General features: G+C 45.2%; 1 protein-coding gene across 3 annotated transcripts in view; it reads left to right on the top strand.

The window, feature by feature from the left end:
• The window catches only part of TRPC5 (transient receptor potential cation channel subfamily C member 5), a 99,037-nt gene that overhangs the window by 11,025 nt on the left and 61,077 nt on the right, over window positions 1–26,935 (top strand). The window contains exons 1-2 of one of the 3 annotated variants that reach the window (XM_067004963.1): window positions 12,726–12,904; window positions 17,781–18,179. In XM_067004963.1, the coding sequence (XP_066861064.1) occupies window positions 17,802–18,179 (378 nt within the window). In that variant the 5' untranslated portion in view covers window positions 12,726–12,904; window positions 17,781–17,801. Of the gene's footprint in view, window positions 1–12,725; window positions 12,905–17,780; window positions 18,180–23,404; window positions 23,542–26,935 lie in introns of those variants that run through there. The other 2 variants (XM_048070614.2, XM_048070617.2) reach the window with 2 other exon arrangements.

Raw genomic sequence — 26,935 nt, 5'->3', positions numbered from 1 at the left:
GAGTGCGTAAGAGGCATTTGAAACAATTTAGCCCTGCGTTGGCTGAAGTAATGTGAAGAAAGAGCATAGTAAATGAATAACTAACACCAGAAAGGGGAAAAGAAAGGGAAGTTAAAAGACGGGAGAGCTCTAAGTGTTTCACTGCTCTAGGATGATATATATTTGTATACACAGACTGTTAATTAGGAGAAGGTTACTTGAAATCTCAAAGCCAGCTATCAGCTTCTCACTTTCTCGCAGTACTTTGTTATAGCCCAATATCAAAAAGGCATTCTGTTAAACCACATTTATTCAGCCAGTCACGCAGGAGCTACAATGCGATGCTGCTTCCAGAACTCGGGTCTTTTTGTTCAACTTAATGAAAAGTAATAACGGAGGAGATACCATTTCTATGGTATTAATAATCTATATTCATCTGCTGTACCTTAATACTGGTTTGTTGTCTTTGTACTGATGCTAGCAGACTGCCAGCAGGCCGTGAGGTTTTGTCCCGCATTTTGTGTGTGATTTTTCCCAAGGGGAGTATTTTTGCCGGGACGTTTTCGGTTGCAGTGCTGCAGTTGCTTATATTGCTTACTTAGACTTTACCGTGCACCCTAAGGATTTGCAGTCCTATGCTAATGTAATACATAAAGTAGAGTCACCTTGACTTCACATTTGTCAGCTTATGCAAGTGCTAACCTTTTACTGCACTGCAACAGAAATGTCATTGCCGTTCAGCCTCGAGATGACAAACAAACAGCTTCCTTGTCAGTAATGGATTTAGGAGGCTGCCTGGCTCGCTGCTGGTGCAGTGGGTTTGGGAGCATAGCTCGTGTCAAATACTACACAAACCGGAGTGTGTGATCTTGGCTTTTTCCCTAGGGGGAGATGGTGTTTGTTTGTTGGAGTGCTTTCACCTTTTTCAAGCTTTAAGGAGGGTGTATTTGCAGTATGCTGAACGTTTCGTGCCAGCTTTCAACTCACTGCCTGTGCGTGGCGTTACCTGGTGCAGCGTTGGAGCTTGTTTTGGGGCAGCTTGAACTGTAGCATCCCCGGCAGGGAGGCAGCATCCCTAGGGCTGTCGTCGCCCTGCCTTTTCTTTTAGAGAAAGTTGAAGTCCAGAGCGCAAGTGGAGAAACATACGGATAGCAATTAACTTTTTCAACGTGAAATGTCAGCCAAGCAGCGTTTTTGGAAGCGGTACAGCCAGCGATAGGCACTCGGTAGCCTGGGCTGTCCTGCTAAGGGTCTATGAGGAGACTCAGCAGCTTAGCCTGCCTGAGATGCAGGGGAATTACCAGAGGAATCCAGCTTCTTCCACCCAGACCACACGCTGCTGTCGCTCCTCCTGATGGCAGTGCAAGGTATCTGGGTAAAATCAGCAGGGATTGGGGCTGGGGTGAATGTTAGCAGGGCACTTGGGGCAGGTTTGATGGCTTCAGAGGGCGTTGCACTAGCAACTCAAAGCACAGGTAAAGGGAAACTGGGCAATAATCCTCACAGAAAACAACAACAACAAAAAAAACACACGACGTCAAGGCCCAGATATGCCTTTAGTAAAATATTTGATTTTGCCCAGGAAAATAAGTCATTCGTGACTGAGTGAGGGTGGACTGTTCTGTGACACCTCAGGGATGAAAGAAAATCCAGCGGACTAGAAGGAAGAAGGGTTAGAAAATCATCTGCAACTTGGAATCCCTCCAAATTGCAGGCTCCATTAAAAAACAAACAAACAAAAAAAAATGGAGTCTCAAGGCCTGGTCTTGGGGAAAGGTACAGGAGTGTACGGGCAGGAGGCAAGTAGGGATTGTGGGGGCAAAGGGAGCGAAGCACGGCTTTGTGCTGGGGACAGCAACAAGCGGTGCTTTGAATTATTTTATTTTTGGAGCACAAGCAGGGCAGAGGGAGGAGCTGCAGTCACCGTGATGGTCGAGTAGAGCCCAGGGCTCACAACCCCTTCCTTTGTCCTTCCTGTGGAAATATAGGGGCAACCAGAAGGGAAGAAACAGTCTGTGTATGCAGGTAGCTCATTTCTAAGAACCCCAGAAGGGCTTGTTTTCATAGGAGGGGACACTTACTGAGCCGACGTGGAGTGCGTGAACCCCAGAAGAATCTGAGCATGTCTTTCAGGAGACAGGAGAATCCCTGGGTGGACGGGATCAAGCAGATGTTTAAGAGATGCACCAGTTCTCCCTCCAGCTGAAACATCCCCCTCGCGAGGAAAGAAGCTCACCAAGAAGCGTTATTGCCCTCAGAGCTGTACAGGGACCGTTTTCTGTGCTTGAAAGGCCATTTGGCTCAGTTTCTGCAGGCATCTGTTCTGTCTGGAGACACTGGCTGCGGTTCTCAGAGGTGCTTGCTTGCTGGTGGTAAGGTCTACGCTACGGTATTCTCAGCAGAATTCATTCTGAGCGTGGAAAATAAGCCTGGAAGGAAGGAGCCAGACCTGCTGGGCCAAAGGTACACAAACAAGAAAGCAAATAGCAAGTAACTGGCCTCAAGCACTTTAGACAAAATTGGGAAGAACTCCTCACTGACAGCAAAATCCAGCTAAAAAAAGAACGCGAGAGCTCCTCAGAGTGCTGGAGGGCATAGGAAAATCAGCGCTCAGTCTGGCTTCCCACCCGAGAGCTGTGCTTTGCAAACGTATTTGGTGGGCAGGGGTGAAAATCTCAGGAACAGGGACTGAAGAAGCTGAGGAAGGATGCCCAGGCTAGACATACCGTAACGTTAAACAAAACGATTCTGGCCCATCGTGGCGTCTCAGGACACAGGGCTTAGGAAACGTGTAACCTTGGTATGTTGCAAGGAATTTGGCATTGGTTTATCGACGTAAAAATTTCATACTTTTATTTATTTTTGCGTGCTTGCGCTGGCTGAAACTAGCTCCTAAACACAAAATTGTCCCTTTATTATAGTTACAAAAGTGGACCTGAATAATGAAAAGGTATTGAGAAAATTGTGGACCTGAATACTTTTGGTGAAGCCGTATTAAGTTCTGTGTGTAACGAAGCCAAGAGGGATGCACAGTCATTCTAAAGAGTAGATTAAGATTGAGATTTTTGTCATTGTCATCGAGCAAAATACCAATCAGACAGTCCATCTAGGAACAATTCAGAATTTGAGGAAAGTCTGAATTTTCCCAGAATGGTGCATGTAACATATCATGTCTTGCATAGATACACCTTTTTTCGGTCATTTTTGCTCTACTGTTACAAAAATTTGATTGTGGGTGATAAAATTTAATGGATGGTGTTCAAGAATGCTAACAGCCAGTAGATGAACAAAAAAAAAGTGCAAAATAGGATTGTTACTAACCATAAAGCTTGAAATTAGAGAACTGTATGTGGTCATTATGCCCATGCCCATTGAAAATGCAAGTGAAAAAATCCCCAGGTCTTCATTTAATATCTTTGCCGGTTGTTTGTTAGACAAGCTGGGTTTAGCCTTTTGGATCTGTTTTTTAATCAGACGCTTTATCTGCTTTATGTGTCTGGAAAGAACAGTGCTGACAGTATCTTGAAAATGAGAGCAGTGCAGTGAGAAAGTTACTGAAGGTGGGAGGAAGGGGAAAAATTGAATTTTAGAAACAAAATGCATTCCTGTTACAGCAAGCGAGACCAGGGCCTCGTAGTGTCCTTGTTTGTAGCCCCCAGTGACGCCATTTGCTCTAAAACCAAATGAGAGAAGCAGACAGAAGCGCAGATCTGAAAAATTATTTGCCCAAAGGTGCCAGCAAGGCAGTGGAAAAATCCCCAGCTTCCCATGTCACCGGGATGTGGCTGTCTGATAGATCAAATTCTGCAGCTAAAACTCCCTGCTAGAATCCTGATTTTGTTTCAGCCCTGAGAAGCTGTCACCTCAAGGATTTTACCCGTCCCTTTTGTTGCCGCACTCGATAGAGTAGGCTTTGTGACAGACAGACCTGATTGTGGTGGAAACTGCCAGACCCTTCGCATAACTGACAGGAGAAGTAAAAGTCGGAGCAGAGCCGGGGACTAATCTCATTTCCCCCACGTTAATTCTGCTTGTTTTGCCTTAGACCTGATGATCAGTGAGAAACTCGGCTGGCGTGGTTGTGCTGATGCTGCAGATCCCAGAGGTCGTCCCCAGCCCTCCTGACAGCTTTGAAGGTTTGCAGAAAGCCAGGGCGCAGGTAGCAAGGCAGTGGGGATCTTAGCCTGATGCTCACTCTCCAGTGAGTGTCAGAAGAGCGGCTCCTCTGGAAATAGCTCTCCGAGGTGAGGATTACATTTTGAATGCTGGTTTCACAGCAGGAGGTAGTTCGGTGTCCTGGACTGGGGTCAGGCTGAGCAAGCAGAAGGTGGAAGCGCCTCACCAGTCTCTGTTCATAAAACTAACACATTACATGAAATGGCATCTGAGTGACATCTGACAGCTGCAGCGTGTGCATCTCCAGCAGTTTGCAGTTATTTGCATTCTCTGGGTGTGGGTTTTCTCTGTTTCAGTGAGCACCTTGGGCCTGGTGCCCTTTCTGTATGGTTCACGTATGCCCAAGGCTCAGTCTTGCAGCCTCATCTCGGTGGGGCAAAATACGTGAGGGTGTCTTCAAACACCACCCTAGCACAGAAATAGAAAGGGCAAATAATGAAAAGCTGGGGCTTTCCATCCTGTCTCTTGTATAAGGAGAGAAATTGCAATCAGCATTGATACCTTGACGGCTGTGCCCCAGAATTAACTTCTCGCTGAATTCAGTGGGGCCTCTCTGAGCCCTTTGTTCCTCTCCCAGGCGCTCTGCTAACTCATGTAGCTGTCTAAGCATGAGACACCCGCATTTTCTGGGTGTCTTCACAAGCATCATAGATGGAAACTTTCAGATAAGAAATCAAGAAAGGAAAAAAGCAAGAGGAAGCCAAAAGAAAGTGAGGACTCGAGAGAACAGTGCCTGTCAGAAGGGACTAGCAGAGCATCGTCACCATATATCTGCTGCTCCAGTGCCTTGTTCTAGTGAAAACATCAGCAGGGAAAACAGCTGTGCTACCCTGGAGCCTTCCTCTGCTCTGCAGTCTTCCTCATGCGTTTCAGCTGTCAGTCAGTGGTTAAGGTGAGCCTGAACTGAGGTTCTTCGCTGGCCCCAGGCTTGCTGTTGAAAGTCGGTAGCATCTCCTGGCCTTTCTTTGCTTAGAAAATGGGGGTGATGATAATTTATGTTTTGCAGGGAGCCCCAGCCAGAACTGCGAGTAAGCGAGGATTTGCAGGATGAGGGCCCTTACACTGAGGGCTGTAAAGAAAAAGGGAAAAAAATTTGAAAACAGTGCTGGCTGCTAATATAGGTACTGTTTGCATTTCTGTCTGTAGCTGAAGTTATGGCTGTGCTTAAATAAAGTTGCCTAGGGTGTAACACGCTTTTCCAGGTGATTTTCAGCTCTGAGTGGCAGTAAGAGAGGTGTCTTGAGGTAGAGAAGCTTCAGCAGGCCTTGGCTCTAAGTGGGCATGTATGGAAATGCCTATCTCCTCTGCCAGAAGTGGTGTTAAATTGGGGTTGTTTTATCTGCTCCAGTCAAAGGGATCCTCTCAGGCTACGTGTGAACAAGGGTGTATGGGATCTAGCCGGCATGATTTGATGGACTTACAAAGCAGTTCTCATGGAGAGCACCCAGTAATTGCTTCTGCGCTCTGTTGACTGAATGATAACACCCTGTTAGGTTTATAAATAGCAGAGCAGGCAATCCCTAAAGTGTGGGGGTGTGAGCCAGCGTGCAGAACACCACCGCTGCCCTGACCTGCCTGGTGCCACAGCAGAGCACAAAGACGTCCCTTGCTGCCCAGGCCGTGCTGTTTGCCTCCAGCTAGGAAAGGGCTTACAGAAAAGGTGGTGCCAGGGCCTGCAGAGGAGGTCTGGCTTGCCCAAATCAAGCAGCCTGTGGGCTCCAAAGCCCCAGGTCTCCCCTCTCTGCCCCACACCTCAGATCTAATGGTAACGAGATTTTTAAACCTGGAATTTGGGACACTTTCTGTCTGGTTTCTGCATCAATGAAGTTCACTCAGTGACTCACACTCTTTACTTCACACCCTACAGGCTAGAAACTTTTTTTTTCTTCTTTCTTTTTTTTTAAAGACGACGACATTCTCTTGTAATTATTGAACTCCCAAAGCTCAGGGCTGAAAATAAACCCCAGAAAATGTGGCTAGACTCCCAAGGAAGTGACAAGCATGGCATGACTGTAATCTAGTGTAGTCTAGTCGTGTAGACTGCGAACAGTTAGGAAGATCACACAACCCTGGGGAAACCTGCTCTCTTAGGGTGGAATAACTCCTTGATACGCTGGTAGGAGTGATACTGTTTACGTGGCCTTCTCGAGGCCTGCTTGGCCCTGACTGCATGCTCTGGTTTATCCTCAATCTCAATCTTACTGCCAAAACACTTCCTTTCAGAGTCAGTTTACAGAAAGTGCATTGCTGCTCCATTGGCAGAGATCAGTATCTTGAAAGCCATCTGTACTGTAAGAAACAATACTATCTTGTCAGGGAGATGGTGAGAACGATAGCCTACGTGTTGTATGTCTGTGATTTAGCAGCTCTGTGTAGACATCCAGGAAAGGCAGGCACATGAAGAGCACAGTAAAAGGTGCATCAGGAATGCACATACAGGAAGATAAACCAAGAAGCCACGAACAAAGGTATTCTGCAACCAGATGTCGCTTGGGTAAATTAAGCAATTAGTCACCTTTCTTCTTTGCAGGTTCAGTGCTCGCTGTTCCTTTCATGTACAATAAATCACAATTTTGATGTATGTCTACCATGACTCTGACCTACATTTTATGTGGAAGCCAGGAAAACATAAAACAGTTCTGCAAAGCAGTGTTCAGAGAAAGTAGAGGAGCAGTGCATCGAAATCATAGGTGCATGGGGAGGAGAGACCACAGCTACTGCCTCGTAGGGCCCATGCAGTGTTTATTCTCCAGAAGTAGAACTCTCTTTGCCAGTATGACCTGGCGGAGTGATCTGAGAGGTAGGTGCCCAAAGGACGGGAAGGGGACAGAGGACTGTGGTACCCCGGTAACTCCCAGCAGGTTCCGGACGCCAGTTACAAGCACTAGCTGGAAGAGAGTGGAAGCAAGGAGCCTTTACAGAGCCTTGGAGGGGAGAGGAGATCAATATCGAGAGAGGAAAAGAAAACTGGTAGAGGCAGTTGTGGTAATTACCACTTCAGGGATGATTTTCATTAACCTCCAAGATCTTCCTCTCAGCAGAGATCAGACAGAAAAGGGGGAAGTAAAGCCGTGTCAGATGGGATGCAGGAGGGAGGGGGAAGAAGAAAGAGGACAGGACATCCTCTCGAGAGCCTGGGAGAAAAAAAGTAACACCCTGGACCAGTCTGTAAATCCAACAGTGAAGACAGACCCAGGGGCAAGGTATTTGTTCACTGTTTTCTTTTTTAAGTTTGCAAAACATTAATATTTTAAATACTTTATTCTTCATTTGCATAATTAAGAATACACAAGCCTAAACTCACTGAAAACAGAATTAACAAATTAGCAGGTGCAGGGATTTGGAAGCAAGAGGTTTGGGAAAACAGAGCTTGCAAATGTCGGCATTAAGTAGAGCAGTGAAATCGTGCCAAGCCTTATTTATGGATTTGTGCATTTCCTTTGCATAGCCCCACTCCTGCAGCCAGAGGAATACAGCTCAATTTAAACATGAACCCCCTGCAGTTATACTGTAGCTGAGCCTAAAACTGAGAGCATACAAAATAAATCTCTTCTGAAGAAAAACTGACGAGCCTCACCTCAGATGTCTTTTGAAAGCCGAGATATCTTGGATGAACACTTAACTGAAAAGGGAAGCAAACTGCAAAATGAAATCCAAGAGAAATGGGAGAAAATTTTAGAATAGTATCTCGAAGAAAGAAAATACAAAAGAAGCAGCAGCAGCCTTAAGTTACACTGCAGACGAGAACCTGGAGAGGAAGCAAAAGACATCCTATGCCCGTATGAGAAGTTCCCCTTAGGAAGACCAGAGGCTGATTTCCAAGCTAATGCCCTACAGATTTTGCAGCATGTGACACAGCCGCCCTGTGGAATATTTAAAATATGGTATTTCTCCAGCAAGGTGAGAAGTTTCCAGTTTTTATCATCGCCTCTTGTGCAGCCTTTCAGGGAGACAGAACTGTCCCCAGGAGGGCATGAGCCACGGGAGTGAGAAGTCCCTGCCATCGGGCTTCTGAGTGACTGGACAGAGACTGGAAAAGGCTGCGGGAAGCCTTCCAACAGCAAGATCATGGGTCAGGAATCATCTGCACCTCAGGCTAGTGCCCAAGGAAGGGAGACTGCAGTATTCCTGTTAAGCAGAGCCTCTGCTTGTAAGGTGAGGAGCAGGTGTGGGCAGAGGGCAACAACAGGGCATGGGGAGAGCATTTCACATCCCTCTAAAGGGGATCAGTGACTCAGCTCTCCTGGAGGCATTCAGACTCCAGGTTGCTCTGACATTGTGCTGTGTCTTGGTAGATGCTGAAGGATCTGTTGCACATCTAAAGCTACACATGTGTACGCGTGTGTATGTGTATTTCTGGGCAGTTCTGGCCAATTGTGTCTTGTTTTCATGGATGATGCAAGTCCCTTGATTTCATTTTTCTGCAGATTTCTCATCCGTATAATGAAAGGATGAGTTCTTTCTGTCCTTCGGAAAGTACTTTCAGATCTGTGCCTGAAAAGCCATGTAAGAACTGTGTGTTGTTCTTATTGGTAGCCAAAGGGCACAGAGTAAGTATGCAAAGATTAAGAAATAACGTGGTTACTCCTGCAAATCTCTGACCCAAATCTCTGACTTTATAAGAATGGTCTGGCGGTTGAATAGGCAAGTTTTATGCTGGAGATGTTATTCAGGAACTTTATTAGGGCATTAATAGAAGCAAATCTCCGTGTCCTATGCATTTCTTTACTTAGAAGCAGTATAGCAGCGTTACTCCTCTTCCGTGCTGGTTTACATCTGTGCAGCATTTATTTGTGTCTTTTAAATTCTCATGCTTGATTCTCTTGAGAACAACATTTCTCCATTTTCCTTTTCTTGGAACTGGGCAACACTGATGTGAGAAAGGAGCGCCTGATGCTTCTGTGGAAGCCTCTTCCTTCCGAGAAGCTCCGGTCTGCATTGAACAACAAAATTAGGAACAAAACTAAACCAGAACCAGAGCCAGTTACCACTGCCCAGTGAGGCAGGAGACTGTCAGCAGAGGGGGCTGCAGGGGACGGCTGCTGTATGCAGTGGGTGCTGGCTGAATTTTTACACGGGTGCCAATGCAAACGCTTCCAGCAGGGCTTCTTCAGAAATGGTAGCTGATAACTGCTAATAAATCCACCCATTACTGAGACGAGAAACAGAGCCTACCCAGCTGTCACTGTTAGTTGTTTATAGCTTGCTGCAACTGCCCTTTCCTTGTCCCGACAACTGTGCCATAATCTTGTATTTTCCTTCAGCGAGTGGGTGGTTTACTTGCACTTCCAGCTAGGCTGAGGCAGGTCTAACAGTCCATGCTGCCATCAGCTCTCCTAGAGACGATGCTTAGAGATTATCTTGTTGATTGAAGAAATGATTACAGTGCTCATTGAGCAAGAGTGTGAACGGGGAGGGGGGGGGGGGGGGGAGTCTCTTCCTCAATAGCTGCAGCAGCTAGAGATTACAAGCAGCAGGCGCAGAAACGGTGGACACAGAGCACGGAGATGATAATGATGCCATGCCACATTAGTGCTGCATTAGCAGATAAGACAACAGGACGGCTTGCTTGACAGTATTTCTCAGTTCACTTGACATCTCTTTTCTGTTTTTAAATGGTGGAAAATGGCCGATCTCAAAAGAGTAGGGGAGAGAGCAGTGACGTCAGGCAAAATAAGCTTTGCATTTTGTCTGCATTTGCAAAGATACACACTATGAATATATTCCAGGGCATTTGTTTTGTAGTGCCTCACAGTACACGTGTATGTATTCGCACCTGTGTCGTGGCTGTGTGGAAAGATGTGGGAGAACTACAAATTGTAAGTACTTCATTGCAATCGTAGCTGAAAGCACGTACAGGAGCCATTCCATCCCCAGGATGTCATTTTAGTAGCCCAGACTGATTTTTGTTTAGGAAACACTGAAATACTGCAGGGATGGGTCAGCACTCTCCCACTTCCTCTGCCTCACAGATAGGAGCTTTGCAGCTGGGCTTCACACAAGGGCTGTTCCGTCATCCTTTCCATTACACTGTGCTGGAAGCTGTGGCTTGCTTTCAGGACAGATGTAACCAAGTCTGGGCTACCAAGACCCTGCAAAGATCGTGCTGGCGGAGCTGGAGGTGGGTAGGATGCTGCTTGTCCTGAGCCTGGGGATGACTGCTGCTCCTTGTTCTACATAACTGCTTAGGCTATGTGCTGACCAACCGGGCAAGGAGTAGATGTCCTGTTTATTATTGTCCTGAGACCACTGAAAGTGGCTTGCTCCCATGCTGTGATGGATCCTGGTCAAGCCAACATACCTAGGGCTTGTCCAGGTTAATGTGAAATGCTGCAACAGCTGGGTGCAACTAGACTGAAACAGGCATGAATGCGGGCACTAATGTAGCTACTGGAGGCTGTAACACAAACTGGGGGCTTCCCAATAGCATTTCTCTGGTGACTTTCACCCTTAAATAACACCAGTATCTCCTGCTCAGGCGAGAGGCCTTGAGAGTCCTGCGCAAACAGAGGAGTAGGAACAGAAATACGCTGAGCTGAGCCAGGCAAGTGCAAAGCATTTTCCTCCATGGCAAAGCAGAGAGAAGTGTTTTTCCCAGGCACTGTTAAAACTCAGGGCGTTACTCATTTGGATGAATTAAGCAGCCTGCCCACAAAATGTAGGGAGTGTGTATGTTCTGAATCGCTGTTACTCCATGTAGTTTAAAATGCAGTTAAAATACACTGAAATACACATTTAAGAAGCTTCCCGTTGAGGAAATACAAGCTTTTTTTAAGTCACCAAGGTACAAAACTTAAGTCTCTGAGCGATGCTGCTTTGAAATAGGGTTGTGCTGAAGAGAACATCCAGCTCAGCGGGCAGCGTGGAGAACAGAGAACCTTTGGGGCCAGAGGAAGAAGAGCAGCTCTTCTGGGTTGCTGCATGTGATCATCGCTAGCAGTGAATCAGTGGTGGCCTGCTGCCACACCCCAGAAAAAAGCTTTATTTTCTTGTCCCCAGCATTATGAAGTACTGAAGCAGTAGGCTCAGCAGAGGAACCCAGCAAGAACAGCAATATGTGCAATTGCCTTGAAGAGAAAGGCAATGAGAATCAGAATCTTCGGCTTTCCAAATGTGAGGGTTTGTCATGAACTTCTCTGTGGTCAGGTGAATTCAGATGTGAAAAAGGGCTATCACGCTGGCAAACCTGTCGGTTTTGTTTCCAGCCACAGCAGTTAGACAGAACAAATGCAGAAGTCTTTTCCTACACATTTTCCATATGTACTTCTGCAGACGTGTATAGTAATGGCACTCTTCCTTCTCTCAAAAATTAAATCTTCCTTCTCCACCCTGTTACAGGGTTTAGGACTTAGGGTTTAAGCGCGTGTGGTAGAGTGTCTTGGTTTGTTATTTTCCTTTGAAATACATATATAGAGCTGTGCTTCTCTGCTTGAGAAGGCAAAGTCAAACCAAGTGCTTTGCACATGGAAGATTTAGCAATGCTCCTTACTTTCTGGGCTAGTTTGTCTTGAAGGGTTGTGCTGGCTCTCAGAAAGGCTGTGTACGGCAGGGAGAGCTTTTCATCCGGTAGAGAATTCAGCCGTGCCAAGATTCCCATCCTCCAGCAGGAGGTAGCCTTGTAGATGTCCTGGATTGACCTGATTTAGCACCCTATTGCCAGAAGATTGAGAATTGAGTTTGATTCCTAAGTTTTAGTTAAGACCACTGACTGCTTAAAGAAGAGCAGGTGCTTTCATGAGCCCAACGGTATCTCCAAGCATACTACGTGCACGGTATCTTTTGTGCTGATATTTTTATGCATACACACATATATATATATATATACACGTATCTACACATACCCATATGCGGTTGGTCGTGACTCATTGATTGGTTATGCAGCGGAAGAGAATTATACCAAGAGGTTGGCCTTTCCAAATCAAACATATATATCTTCGATAATTGTCACCCTCCCCAGGAAGATCAGAATCGCAGCTGGGACTTGAGTCAAATTACGACATTTTGAGTTACTGGCAAAGAATTTTCTTTTGGCTTCTGTAAGTCTATAATCTGAAGTTTGAGGTTGTCTTCTTCTACAAACGCTTCTCAGATTAGAAGGTTACATGCAGTACCTCAGTGACTGAATTTATTCTTAACTACGCCTTAAGTGATGATGAGCGAAAAATGTTCTACGAAGGATTTTTCTACTCATCTTCTAAGGACATAGCCACCAATGTGAATCATGAACAACTGCAGCCTTGCATTTTTATCACTTACTCTATTAGTGCTCTCCCTTTCACTCAGCTTGGGCAGTGAAACTAGATTACTCATCTTGAATTTTATTAGCTGTCAGTTTCTCATTTTCATGTTGTACTGCAATGCTGCAAGATTTGGAAAGCACTTATTCCAGGAGAATGATATATCTTATGTAACTTATGAGCTGAATATAAACTTTCTGAGATCATAGAGCTTTTGCTGAAGGAAACTTACGCTACTGTATTCACCAGAAGGTCACTGCATTTTTATAATTTTCAAAATCTTCTGAAGTTGTACATTTATGTGTTCAGCAGTGGCTCTTTTTGCATTTAGCAGCATCAGGAAAAATTCCTTGCTTCTGACCGGAGAGGTGTTGATGTGATACAGAGATGTCATGAGAGGCAGCGAGATTTAGACCTGCAATCTGGTCCCCACTGAACTCCATGGAAAAAGCTAATTTTCTGGGAGAAGAGGGTATCTTTGCAGAAGAAAAGGAATTGCAGAATGTTATAAAGTAAGTTTTATTTCCTCAGACTGTGGGAGGTATAAGCTCAGTCAGGCATTGTTAGTAAATAAGATCTAGAGCACTTAAAAGAAGGATTCAATCACAAATTCAATTGGTCCATTAACTAAATGTAATATTATTTACCTAAGTGGCCCTCCTGGACTATTTCATAACTCAGGTTTATAACCTTTTTTAAAAAAGATCAATATTACTGAGTGCACAGTCCCCTGAGCATGATGGAAGAGTCAGGCCATTTTAGCAGCTATGGTCCATGATTTCCAGAGCTGAAGGTCCAGATGAGAAATACAAAATGAGGAAAATACTCTCCTAGAAATAGTAAAAAGAAGAAATAGCCTCGGAGAGAAGGATGGAGAGAAGCAGCGAGGTCTGAGATGTGTTGCACGAGATCAGCTCTTTTATTGGGCTCATGCAGCTAGAACATAGAGGCAGGCTTTCCAGCGCACAAAAACCCTTCTGCAAATCTGAGAGAGAAGCTGTAGTGACATTTAAAGCCACACACACAGGTTTGCCAACATGTGTCAGAGCGAATCTCCAGTGGGAGGGAACAACCAACCGCTCTATTTGCAACTTGGCAGATGGGGTGTTTTGTTGTCTGCTCTAATGTGTGATGTGAGCTGGCTGCTCACACTGAGCCCCATCAAGTGGGAAAGGTAGCTCTCTTCTATCGATCCCGCGTTCATGATCCACTGTTTGATTTGCTCATATCAGCTGGGAGCGACGAGCTCCTGCATCTAAATTCAGTGCCCTGACAAATCGCTGCTGGGGGCTCAGCAATCAGGAGCGGTGGCACTTTTCCACTTCTTTAATCAGCATCATGAAAAGTCAAATGATAAAAGCAAATAAAAGCCAGGAAGGACCTATTTTATGGCTACACTGCCATTAACTGGTGGGGCACTGGCTCCCACCATTTCAGTTCTTCTCCTCCTGTTTCATACAGGTCATCCCCATCGCTGCGAGACTGGGAGGCATGTGGGTGTGTTTTGTGTCAAGTGGGGAAGAAAGGAGGGCTCCTGACAAGTCCTAAAAAAAAATCATACTGAAACCTCATGAAATTTTCAGTGGCAAAAGGCAATGCTGCTGAGAGACCTTTGCCTGTCTGTCCTCATTAAGCACGTCTCTCTAACTAATGGCTACTGTTCGGTGCTGCTCCCCAGCCTTTCTTTCCCCCTGCTTCTCACACAGTGCTCAGGCTGCTCTTCCCTGTGCTGCCACACATCACTCCGAACCGTATGCAATTTTCATGATGTGCTCTCCTACAAGAAGTATCAGAGAGGAAAAGCAATTTTTGTTCTTTCCAGTGCCTTCCCCCTTGGTGCCGATGCGATCTCTGGTTCACCTGGGCATGACACATCCATTTGATGAATTAAATTGATCGGTTGGTGTTGAGTTGTGATCTGGGGCAGGAGGCATGCGGGGACGTGGAGGACAGCGCAGTGTTGACAGAAGGTTTTGTATAGATGGTGACATGTGAAGCTGCTTTTAGTTTTCAGCAAAAGCCACTGTTTTCAGCCCTTGACTGCAGTGAAACGGTTCCCTTGTGATCATAACATGACCATTCTGAGGGTGCGGTCCAAAAGCAGGTGGCAGGCAATCCCTCAAGCTCCAGTGCTGCAGCCCTGATGCCATTTCTCTCTTCCAAGAGAGAAACGTGTCCCCGTTGATACAGGGTATAGCTGCGTCTGACCTGAGTCTTTGACAATGCAGAGCAATTTTTGCAGGGACAGGAAACCCATTTTGTGTTATTAGACAAAAACGGCTGGAAACCTTCCTTCTCCAAACCAGACGGGGTGTTTTGCCAGGTATGGCAACTTTTCAAGTGGCTAAAGCTCTCATTTCTCTGCCAGGCAACATACAAGTGGTGTCAGACTGAAACGGCTTCAAGATTTGGACTAATAGTTCAGGGGGAAGAGAGACCCAACTGCAGAGAGATGATAGTCTAAACTGGGTGATAAGACATCTGCTTATCTTGTATAGCTTGCTTTGTGGTGTTCTTGGTTTTCTGCACCTGTTTGTGCTGCACATAGCACCACTGCAATAGCCAGTCTGTGGATATTCTCTGCTGCATCTGTAGTCATGCGTAAACTAGAAAAAAAACAGACCTTTCCTTGCCCCAAATATTAACTCAGGTAGCAGAAAATGCCTCTCTGTAAAGAGAAGTCATGGAACGTGTGTGCTTTCAGGCTTTCTTGCATGGATTCCATAATTTTAATGTGACTATGTTTCTATTTTTGCTACCTTACCAGTATGTCGTAGTTTCTTTTCTCTAGGCACCTCAGAATTGCAACCCCCTTTTCTTACCTGGACTTCATCAACATTTCTGTCATTTCTCAGCCGTTAAGCAGGTGACAGTACCACTCTGGAACAAACAAGCAGTGCAGAATGTACTAGTGTTGGCTGTTTTTCCCCTGAGTGATGCTGCTTCCAGGAGACCCATGGTATGGGGAAGTGGCTGCTAGAGAGCAGCAATCCTTGGGGTCATTTGTTCCATGTCAGAGCATATGCACGTGTTTGGCTGATGTTCTTTTCTCTGGTTTTGGAAGAGAAAGACATCAAGTTTGGAAGGTGAGCCTGTAATTTTGCTGGATCTCACCCGGGTGGCTGCTCAGCAGCTAAACATTTTGCTGAAGTTGTCCATATAATCCAGGCAGAAATATATGAGTTTTGACACTCGTGTGATATCGTTTCCAAACCTGGTCGACAGCCTGTGTTCGTTGGGCTATACAGATGATTGCATGAGAAGAATTCAGGGCAAATCATTCATCAGAGCCTTTCCTGTTTGGCTTTATTGCAGCTTCTTATGTGCCTGAAGTATTAAAGAAATGCTCCGTTGGACTGAGGTTGTACTGGGAGATGGGATCTCACTGAGAAGTTAAGATATCTGAAGGGTTTTTTTTCCCCTTTCTACAAAGCGGTTGGAAAGGAAAGGGATCCAATTCTGGCATGATGTTTCAGAAGGTGACATTTGTTATAACTCACTGCAAATGTTACTCACCATCTACAAAACATTCAATTAAACTCAAGAGCAGTGAAAAATACCCAGCTCCACTGCAGCAGCTGCACTTGGCGTCAGAATCCCTCGGGTTCCTTGGGAGCCAACAGATCCCTGCTGGAGACCTTCACGCCGTGGCTGCTGTCCCACCTGTCCCTGTTCCCTGGGAGCCAGGTTGTCACAAGAGATTTCCCTTCTTGGGGCTCATCCTCACTTTCCCAAAGATTGTTGTGACCAAGCAGGGAAGTGGCTTTCTGTGCTGGCAGTCCTCCTAGAACACTGATTTCCCTGATTAAATCACATTCTCGCAGAACACAAATCCCCCAGTCGATGATTAAACAAAGACCCCCATAAGCTGCTGGTTTGGAAGTCAAAAAATAGGAAAAGTTGTCCAATACGTTTACGATCATTTGTATGCAGATCGTAGGTCTGTTTGCCTCTGACGCCTTTGTGTGTGCCTTCAGATTACAGCACCGAGCTGTAATTCCTGAAACGCAACAAACAAAAACTTTTGTCCTGCTTGCAGGAAACCAGGACACCGAGAGCGCACATTTTTGGTATGCCAAACCCGTTGTTACAGATCTCTGGCACCCCAGGAAATTCTCAGATGTAACTTTGCTGTGTGCTACAGCCACCCACTATTTTGCAGTGTCAGCTGGGCTGGAGCTCAGATCCACCCACTCCCGCCGCACCAGGCCCGCTACGCTGGAGCTGAAGGCAAAATGCAAATGGACTGTGCTGAGCACGGCTGCCTTATGGCACGGTGCAGGGGGGTGCTGGAAGCAGAACCCGGAGCATCTCATTCCTGGTTCAGCACCTGCACCACAAGATCCTGCCTCTCATTACCTCTTTATCAAAACTCCTCGTTCCCCTGCGTAGCGGACTGAAATGGAACAAAACTCCAGCTAATTTTCTGCATAAGCCATTGAGTTTTGGGCAAGGAGATGGAAAGAGCCATCCAATTAGTTATTGCTGCTGGCATCCCCTGGTCCTGATTTGGTGTGGTTTATTGATGCCAAGCAGAGGTAGATAACCATAGCTCCCTTTTTCCTTTGGCGTGAAAACCTTTCCAGCCCGTATTTCCTATGAGTTCAGTCACCTGCTAGGCTCTTTGAGCTGTGTGAAGGAGCAGTAATTCCTTCAGTTTGCTACACTTGTTCCAGGGCAGGCTTTACTTCTCATTTTCCTAGATTATAAACAACATCACTGCCTCTGGAGAGCAAGGGTGGTGGCTTTCTTCGTCAGCCTGTCTGGGTCCTATTTATAAACAAGGAGAGTGAGAAATTATGTTAAAAACTTGGAAGCTTTAAAAATAAAACTGTGACCTAGTCAAAGAGTAAACATTAGAGAAAAATAAAAACCTATTTTAAGAGATGGAAATGGAGAGAAATCAGGAAAAGTAATTCAAAGAGATTTTTAACTGTAAATAGGAGGGTGTAAATCCTCTGATCACTGGCAGTTCAGGTGCTGAGGAACTGGCTCAATGGTGAAAAAGGAGGGAAGAAAAAAGACATTAAACAGGGAAAAAGAGAAAGGTGAGAAATCCACCTCATTGTACATGATAGATTATCCAGAAACAACCCGATCACGTTTCTTTCCAGACAAAAGAAACCAGTGTTTAAATTGGATTTAAAAGTATACCAAGTGCCTGTCATGTATACATCTTTTGAGCGGTAGTGGAATCTTAATTTTTTTAGGTAGTGGTTTAATGTTTGGTTGGTCAGGGAGTGTTGAGGTTGTACAGAGAATGAAAGATTTAAAAAAGGAATCAGAAGCTTTTACTGCAATGGATCTTTGGAAATTTGTCCCCAGGAGGAACAGATAGGGGTTGGTTGTCCATTTTATCACTTACATCTGCTTATTTTTCCCCAACAGGTTGCCTGGTCACTATGAACAATGGCCCAGCTATACTACAAAAAGGTAAACTATTCACCGTACAGAGATCGGATCCCACTGCAGATTGTGCGAGCAGAGGCAGAGCTCTCGGTGGAAGAGAAGGCCTACCTCAGCGCCGTGGAGAAGGGGGACTATGCCAGTGTGAAACATGCCTTACAAGAGGCGGAGATCTACTACAACATCAACATTAACTGTATGGATCCTCTCGGTCGCAGTGCCCTTTTAATAGCCATAGAGAACGAAAATCTGGAGATCATGGAGTTACTTCTGAGCCACAGCGTGTACGTGGGAGATGCTCTGCTGTACGCGATACGGAAAGAGGTGGTGGGAGCTGTGGAGCTGCTGCTGAATTACAGGAAGCCAAGTGGAGAAAAGCAGGTTAGTCAAGTGTTCCCGTTCAGCTTTTACCTTAATAAAATCCTGTGTTAGGAAAGTGGTGCTCCACAGAGGAGGGGCTATTCAAGAGTCATAAACCAGAGTCCTTAATGCAGAGCCATTGCTCTGAATGCCCACAGTGGACGCGGGCAGCTCTGCTTGGATGATAACTTTGCAGTTTGAGCAGACATGCTCAGCCTGACTTAACTCAGCATTCTCAGTTTCACTTGGTGTTCTTTTCAGTCTTACAGGGTTTGTGGACATACTGATTTATAGGTTGATTTACAGACACACGCTTTGTAAAGGAATTTGGGGCTGTCTGAAGTTATATTACAATATATAAATATGAACTATTGCCATGCTGTTGCACTGGTATTAATAAGTGGAATTGCTTTTCATAAGTAAATCCTGAAAACACCCAAGCTTATAAATTACTGTAAGCAAGGAAGCAATCTGCTAGCTTTCAGTACTTAGCCATTGTAGAGGCATCTTGGTCTCCATCTCTGGAGAGCCCTAGTTCAGAAATGCTGAGGCAGTACACAACATTACAGCACGAACTGAGGTGCTATATATCTGAGCGATGAACAGCTATGACCTGCAGGAAGGATCCTTAGCTGCAAAGCTATCAGTTACATAAGGATCTTCGTGAAAAACCACCAAATCTGAATCCTGTCATTTCAAGTGTCACATGTCACACTGTCCCTAGCTTTTTTTTTTCATCTACAAGCGATAGTGCTGGTAACTGGGACAGTTTGTATGCATTACTGACCACTGCCAATTTTCACAAGATCAGTGCTTAGAAAGGAACTTGCAAACCTGATGATCCTTATTTCTCAGGTTTTCTTTTGAAATCTGCTTGGACAGCCCTTTGTGTGTGAAAGAAGAAAAAGATTAATATCAGTCAACCAGAAAAGAAAACTTTTTCGATAGGTAGGGCCTTAGTATATAGTTTTTAAATAGTGATTTTATGTAGTCAAAGCAAATAATAAGGAAACACTCCGGGTCAATGATCAAGAATTCTCAGCTTAGTGCTCAGAAACAGCAACACTCTGCATACCACAGCAATGCTGTTCTAATGTGTGGTTTAAGTGCTAGAGAGATGGAAAATCTCTGCTATCAGACCGGAAAGTTGGGATGTCATTCGTAGTTTTAATGTGTCAAAACGTAAGTAGCAAAATAAGAGCCATAAGTGGAGAATGAGCCATTTTTTTTCCAAGAAAGTTGGACCATTCTATGCCCAACATAACTGAAAGTAGAATAGAAGAAAAGGATAGATCACATTACTGGAAGTTTTCTTAAGTAGCACGAGGAACTGCTAATAATTATTGCAGATTAATGACATATTTCTTCTAAAATACCTTGAAAAGCAAGTGATGGGGTTGATGTGTACTTCTGTAAGATCTCTTGATTACCAAAACTTGGCCACTCAAATTCAAAGCCCTGATGGCTTAACTGGTTAGAGGTCCATGAAATAAGAAGGATTTATTACAGCTGAAACTCAGCTCCGACATCTCTAGGCAGTGATACTTTTCATACTAGGCCTGTTTCGTTTTTCTTTCTCTCTGCTGGTGTGCAGCCATCTTTCTGTAGCTAGGCTTGTATCTGCTGCAAAGTTTACAACTTGAAGGGGAATGTGTGTGGGAGAAAAGATGCGGTGCCAGTTTCAGCTTTATTTACAAGGTTGTTACAAGACCAGATTTCATTGGTATGTTTTAATCTAGTGCTGGCTTGATGCAAGATCCTATGCAGAAATCGGGGATAACTTCCCTGGTTTGTGGTTCAGGCTCTTCTGCGAACTGCAGGAAGCGTTTGCCAGTAGAGGGCTGCAGGACTGGCCTTCCCCTTCTGTGGTTACACTGATTGCTCATGTGGCGACGGTAATTAACATTTATTTCATGTACAGTGATATTATGGTAAATGGAAAGACCTGCTTAGTTAAGCAAAGTCGAGACACACAGGTTAGCTTGTCAAATCACAAAGCTAATATAGGAGGGCTTTTTGAACACGAGTTCCTGAGTCTGATTCGAGAGCGGTATCGACATACGTTCAGTAATTATCTTCACTGGACCCTTTCTCAGAAGGTCCTTTGGGAATCCAGTACTTAATTAATTCACAAAAAGCACTTGCTTTGTCCTAATTAATTAAATATATGTTCAAAAAACCTACTGAAAATCTGCTGTTTTGGTTGTGTAGTTACCCAAGCTCACACCTCATGGAATGGTTTCTGTCTTGACGAGAAATTTGTAAGCTTACATCACTTTTGTATGTCAGGTTTAGCTTAATCTGTTCCTGAATTGTACACAAGGTCCAGTTTCCCTGAACAAATGTGTGGGAAGGCAGCTCCTTGACTCAGGCGTAGCAGCCTGTTTCCACTTCGGGGCTGTCTGTTTGTCTTTGCTGCACTCGAGGCAGAAGTGGAGGAGAAGCATCTTGTGATTGCTCTCTTAAATGCTTCGTGCACCACCTTCACCCGACAGAGTCTGGGGTCTGTGAAAGCCTGCTAGTTCCCATCTCCGGCCCTCTGCCCCCAAGAAGAGGTTGCTGGATGCTGTATCAAAGCCTTGCCAGGCATGAAGAGCTGTTCCTGTTTGTGTCAGTTCAGGTAATTGTTCTCTGCATCTCAAAAGCATCGCTCAGCAGCATCACACTCAGCACAAGCCGTTTTACAGGCACGGATTTTGCTCATTCGTACCCCCTTATCCCCATACTGCTGCCCCAACCAAAAACATCACAGGCTGCATGATGCCAGCCTTTTGTGGGGTTACAGCGACTGTATCTAGATAGCAAAAGAGGCACCCAAATGAGGAAGGGCAGGGGGTGGAAGACACCACGTTCCCATTCAGACGTGCCCTGCTCCCCAGCCACAGAGGCTGTGAAGGGTGATGTGTCCTGGGCGCTGCCTACCTGTTCCTTGAGAGCAGAGCTCTTCCCCGTGTGCTGACCTTTCCAGGGAGCAGAAAGCAAAATAAAAATCAAATAAGGAGTGATGTTTGTTGTGTGCCTCATGTAAGAGATCCAGGGTCTCATTCAGGATGGAAGGGCCAGGTGGAAATGGCTGAAAAGAGCAGGCAGCAGAGCTGCTCGCATCCTGTTATTAAGTGACCATGGGCAGTCATTATTCTGCAAACCTTTGCTAGGCTCCTGTTTAAGTGCCATTTACTGAGAATACCGTGCCAGTGGCAGGGGTAAGTCATAGCCAGTAACTATAACAACACAAATCTCCCGGACTGCGGCCGTGCGGATGGGGTGTCTCGGGGGGGAAGAGATGACTCTGTGCATGCGGAGCGTACAGGAGCCAGGAGCACAAACCAACCCTCTCTAAAGGCCACTACAAAGCGCACGATAAATGAGTGTCCTGAACAGTGATGCGTTCAGATAGACCTATTTCCTTTTAGGTTTACCTCCAAGCAAGGTTCATGGGCTATTTTAAGAACTTAACATTTCTCTTTGAACCCGTTCTGCCTGGTCCTGACAACTTCGGACTGTGCTGAGAGTCTCTCGATAGAGCTGGGGAGACTTCACCAGCTATAGCCAGAACTATTGCTACTACGGTAGCTCTGCGGCTAACGTAAGCAAGTTATTGCTGTTGTGAAAGATGCTGGCACCTCTGGAGATTTGGGGTTCAGTGAGAGAGCCATCAGAGTGCAAGCATCTTTCTTCTGCTACCTTGGGAAGACCATGCAGACATGCTGATGTGTGTCATTGGAGTTAACAGGAACTCGAAGCGACTTCAAGTTTGAGTTCAGCACTACCATAGGAGCAAGAGAATGCTTTTGAATGCCATTGAACAATTTCTCCTTCCCAGTAAAGTCTTCTGCCTCCACACCTGTTTGATCTTGAGATTTAGGTGGTTTCGGGTGTGTGTTTTGTTTGGTTGTTTTTTGTTGTTGCTGTATGTGTTTTCCCCCAGAAGTCATTTTAGAAATGTTTTTGCCACACAGACATCAATACAGTGGGTTACGTTTTCAGCCAGGCTGGAGTTTGCAGCTAACCTGCACTTGCAAACAAGAGGAAATACAAGTCTGAAAATCCACATTTTCCCACATAACCAAATCATTTTCAATTTATCATTAGTAGTGGTTGTATTTCCATAAATTTTGAATCCTGCTGAAATCAGTACAAATCTTCCCTGTGACTTCAGATGAGGTCTTAGGAACATCGAGGTATTTTTTAATAGCCTCTCGTGTGAGTTCTGCCAGGCAGCTCCAGCTCTCTGTTAAGCATGCATCACAGCTCGCAGCTTGCACACATCTCGCATTGTTTTTTGCCTTGTTACGGTGGATGTTGGCAATGCAACAGGCGCAGGCTGTGCTGGCTGCCGAGCCACTTGCATTCTTTAAGAAGCTGCAAGCAGCCAGCTGAATTACTACACGTTCATGGTATAGCCGTGAGCACCTTTACGGGTAGCTGTTTTCTTCACAACAATCAGAGCTGACATCAAATGTTTACATAAGGATGGTACTGGCATCTCTCTGGTATCTGCCAAAATTAGCAATTTGTTCATGGCAGATGGCTCCGAATTAATCTGGTTCACAGATGGGACTACAAATGCAATTCCTCAATAATGAGAATAAAAAGAAAAGGGATCTCAGTATTTATGACCATGATTCAATTTGTTTCGACGGTCTAAAGGCCTTATGAGTCAATGAGATCTCAACAGATACCTATCCATATGTCTTCCAAAAGAAGAATCTGAACAAGAAATAAAGCCCTGGAAGAATATGGTTGTGGAGTGGAAACTATGGAGAAAAAACGGCAAGCTTTTAAGTCTTAGCTGCTAATCCTCAGATACCTGCTGGTGGAAGGTTGCTACACTTGATAGTATTTGCAAACTTAACATTTGACCTCAAAAATCCTCTTTTAAATGAACTGATGAGTGAAAAATCTGTTGTCATGAGTGTAAATATCATAGATCAGCAGCCAAGAAACAATCGTTTGTGAACCAGAAATTATATGGTGCATTAAACCATTTTATCCTTGCCCAAATCCAGTAACTTTCTTGATGCAGCGTGATTTAACTGATTTTTCCTACTCACTTAGGGTTCTTCTTCCTCTATGCACAGTCCAGTGCAAAGCTGCATTCTTACTTCCAACAGCCCTTGATACTTTCTGGATGGACAGACTCATTGCTAGCATTGTCAGACCGATGCAGTCACTGGCAGGAGCAGGTCAGTTCTCAGGGATCTCATGGCATAAAAGTTGGATTCTACAGACAATCAAGAGTTCTAGAAATTGCTGGTATTCCTCATGTCCTGGCTGAGCAGTTACTATGGATCTGTGTCACTTGCAGAGGTGCCTGGGGTAGGACCAAAGGACCTGGGTTTTGTAGCTGCGAGAAATGTTACCCCATCTCCTTCAGTAAAAGGTTTGTTTCCTTGATATTTAGTAAGGTTAAAGGCAAAGGAGAGACTTGTGGACTTACCAGCTAAAATTGCTGAGCCTCATAGCACCAGCTCCCAACCCATGAGCTGAGGATGGATGCAGGGAGGGCATTCAGATACAGATAAATATGCCTTCCTTCTGCAGCGGTAACATATTTTGGGTGCTCACACTGCTTCTGGGACATCATGGACTAGGTGGATGCCAACAGCTATGAGATATTACAGAGGCATGAAGGACTGCAAAGGGATCAAAGCCCAGAGTGCCCTTCTGCAGCGCTAGCCGTAGTTTGCAAGCAGTATTTGTGTTCTTACATCAGTTTAAAAAGCAGTTCAGCTGATTACGGAGGGCTGAGACGTTGGGTTGCTGAAACCTGGGCACCCGTGTCACGGAAGTCTGTAGGTCTGACCTGGTCTTACAGTGCTCCACTGCAAGAACTCAGCAGCAGAGAGGCTAGCAGGCTGGTTGGTATGACTCCGTACAGATACCGTGCCCTTTGGTGTGACTCAAACCAGCTGTTTCCATGTTGATACAAGAGGTCCAAAGTGAAAAGGGGAGGCTGGACCTGGTTGGGTGCACTTGGAGCCAGAGCTGAAGCAGTAGAGAAAAACCAGCCACGGGTTCTCAATATGAAAATATTTGAAAGGCACAATAAGGAAGAAAGATTGTGTCTGAAAACAGCAAACTAGCTGTTACTGCTCCAAAGCCTAATGGCTCTGCCAGCATCTAGGCTTTTCATTATTTTTATTGATGCAGTAATAATTCACAGCTATAGTTAACGTGCCTTTGACATTGGCGGCTGCCTTCAGAATGAATTCCATCTAATTAAACAGCGAAATCAAAGATCACTTCAGTTAATGATTACATCTAACTGGGAGACTTTCCTCCCTCCCCACCGCCTTCCTCCCCAGGTGATCTTAAATCCACGAGAAGGTGCGAGGCAAAACCAGGAACTCGGCAACTTATCACGGAGCTAATGAGCAGCAGCGGGGCTGAGGCTCGCAGGCTGCAGTGCCGGCTTCCAGCCCCTGACGGTGGCAAATAAGTCACTGGCTCCTTCTCCAGGGCCAGCAGCAAGGCTGTTGTTACTTCCTAGGAGGGCTGGTGGGTCAGGGTAAGAACCACATCGCAGCATGCACAAACATGTCACGCTTGTGAGCTAGCATGTGGACAGGTAGGAAAGGCAGGGACATGCTGTTAGAGGAGATGCTTCCCGGGGAATTTTCTTTATTCGTATGTGGGAGTGATCTGAGCACTTGCCTGCGTCAGCTGCTAACAGCACGGCTCAGGAAAGCTGAAGTGCAGCGTGATGGAGTAGATACTGGAGGTCTGAGCTCCTGTGAGCAGCAGGAAGCATTCTGCACACCCAACAGGGCATGTTTGGGGCCAGCAGTGATAAGGGTCTCAGCTGCGTGGACTGCCTGTAGCAAACTAGTTGTAGGAAAAAAGTCCTGTTCGTGTTCCTACACAAGTAAGCTTTTGATCTCTATAGATCTGCCCATTAAGGTGTTAAATTCGATAAAACATATTTGCTCACCTACCCAGCATCCACGAATGGGCCTAGTTCACTCACAAGCCCCGATTACAGCATTAGCTGCTCCCTTAGATCAGCCCCACAACATCAGGTAACAGCATTTTTGCCTCTGGTTTGTGATTTCTGACACCCAGAAAGGGCACTTGACATGGCTGTCTAAACGGGAAGATGCTGGCAAGTCTGCCTGCTGAAATAGTTGCGATACATGGTCAAAGGGAAGCTTGTTTGTAGGGGGAAATTGAACTTACATTACAGGCTGCCATGAAATGAAGCTCTGGGATTTAGGAGGAGCCCCCTAGCTCTGATCAGGCTGTTGAATGTAGCTGTGTGCATTTGCAAATTAGAACAGCACCTTTATGGCTCGTTCATCCCCGTGATGGGGCAGTGATCAGAGTGCGATGGGCAGAGCCTTCTGGTGGCTCCAAGAGTGGGGAAAACCAAAAAGGCATCAGCTGAGCACAAGAGCACTCTCCCTGATCAGCCCTGCTTTGCTGGTGCTTAGTTTGTGGAAGAGGGAGGACTCACGTGCTCCACTTAAATACTCTTCAGGCAGATCGATGATGAGTTAGACCCAGTCTCTGCAGCGAGGGGTACATTTGCTGGGTGTTTTCAACTGCTTAGGGTTAGAAATAAAGGAACTCAGTGCCCCAGTGGTAATAGAGAAAGATACAACCACGGAGTTTATTCCTGTGCGAGACCATGCCACCTCTCTGGGTTGCCATTTCTTTGCTAGCACAAACTCTGGGGTCTTTTCAGAATCCATACAGTCTTAGAGAGCAGAAAAACAATGCCAAAAAGCAGAACCTAATAGTCAAAATGGGAAGAAACGCAGCCACCTGCTTTGTGAGCATTGAGATGTGTTTTGTGCAATGTCAGACAGCACTGGGCTGGCACCAGGTGCGCTCACTCACTGTGCTTTGTGATGTTGTCTTGTGATGAAAGCTGATTTTTTTTTTTTTTAAGGTATACGATCAAAAAGGAACATAGCCCCCTTCCCCAAGCAGAAAGCTTTCCCTTTCCAAGCCCTGTTAGCAACATATTACCTCACCTAAACCCAGTGAAACATCTCTCTCTGCACACAGTAATAAATTATTGGAAATAGGGACATTTGTGTACAAAGACGATGACATGGAAGGTTATAGACAATATGATTATTGGACTGTTTTAGTACATCTTGTCCTTGTTACCACTAAGTCAGAACAGAAAATACAGAGATCAGATAAAATTAAAAAGCTGGGTAACTCTTCCTTCCCAAAGTAAACCCTGGAAAATATTTGAAAAATAGCCATAATAAAGCAAAGATGACTTTGAAGGCACAGGCTGCAAATTTCCAGCTCACCGTGGACTGTCTTTATTTCAGCATGTTTGAGGTCAGGCAAGAACTTACCCATAAAATAAAATAAAATAATGTAAGGGGCAGGGACATTCCAAGGCCTTTAATGTAGTCAAGAAATTAGCAGGACTGGATTAAGTAACTCTTTAGCAAAACAAATTTCCAAATGTAAAATCAAAATTAAAAATCATCAGGGTTGTCTTTTTTTTTTTTAACCCCCAACAGCAGCTCTTGTCGCAGAGTAACCCTTTAAATGGTAACAAAGAAAAGTGAAAAATGCATAAACAGTTTTATGTTTTCAAATGGGGAAAAAACAGCTTCAGGCATACTATCTAGTCTGGCTGTCTGAACTTTGGGAGAGAACTCAATTTACCCACGTGAGCAATATTAGACTCACATCTGAGTTCGTATCAGAGGATCTCAGGAAAAAGATCTGGCAAGGAGCTGGGAACTTCTGAATTTTGAGAAGGTTTTAATAGAGCCATAGCAGTCTGTGATCCAGGTTCTGATTTC

Source organism: Anser cygnoides, chromosome 13 (assembly GCF_040182565.1).
Source record: "Anser cygnoides isolate HZ-2024a breed goose chromosome 13, Taihu_goose_T2T_genome, whole genome shotgun sequence".
In the NCBI taxonomy this organism is placed as follows: Eukaryota; Metazoa; Chordata; class Aves; order Anseriformes; family Anatidae; genus Anser; species Anser cygnoides.
The sequence above is the reverse complement of the archived record's forward strand: the minus strand, read 5'-3'. Positions and strand labels throughout refer to the sequence as shown.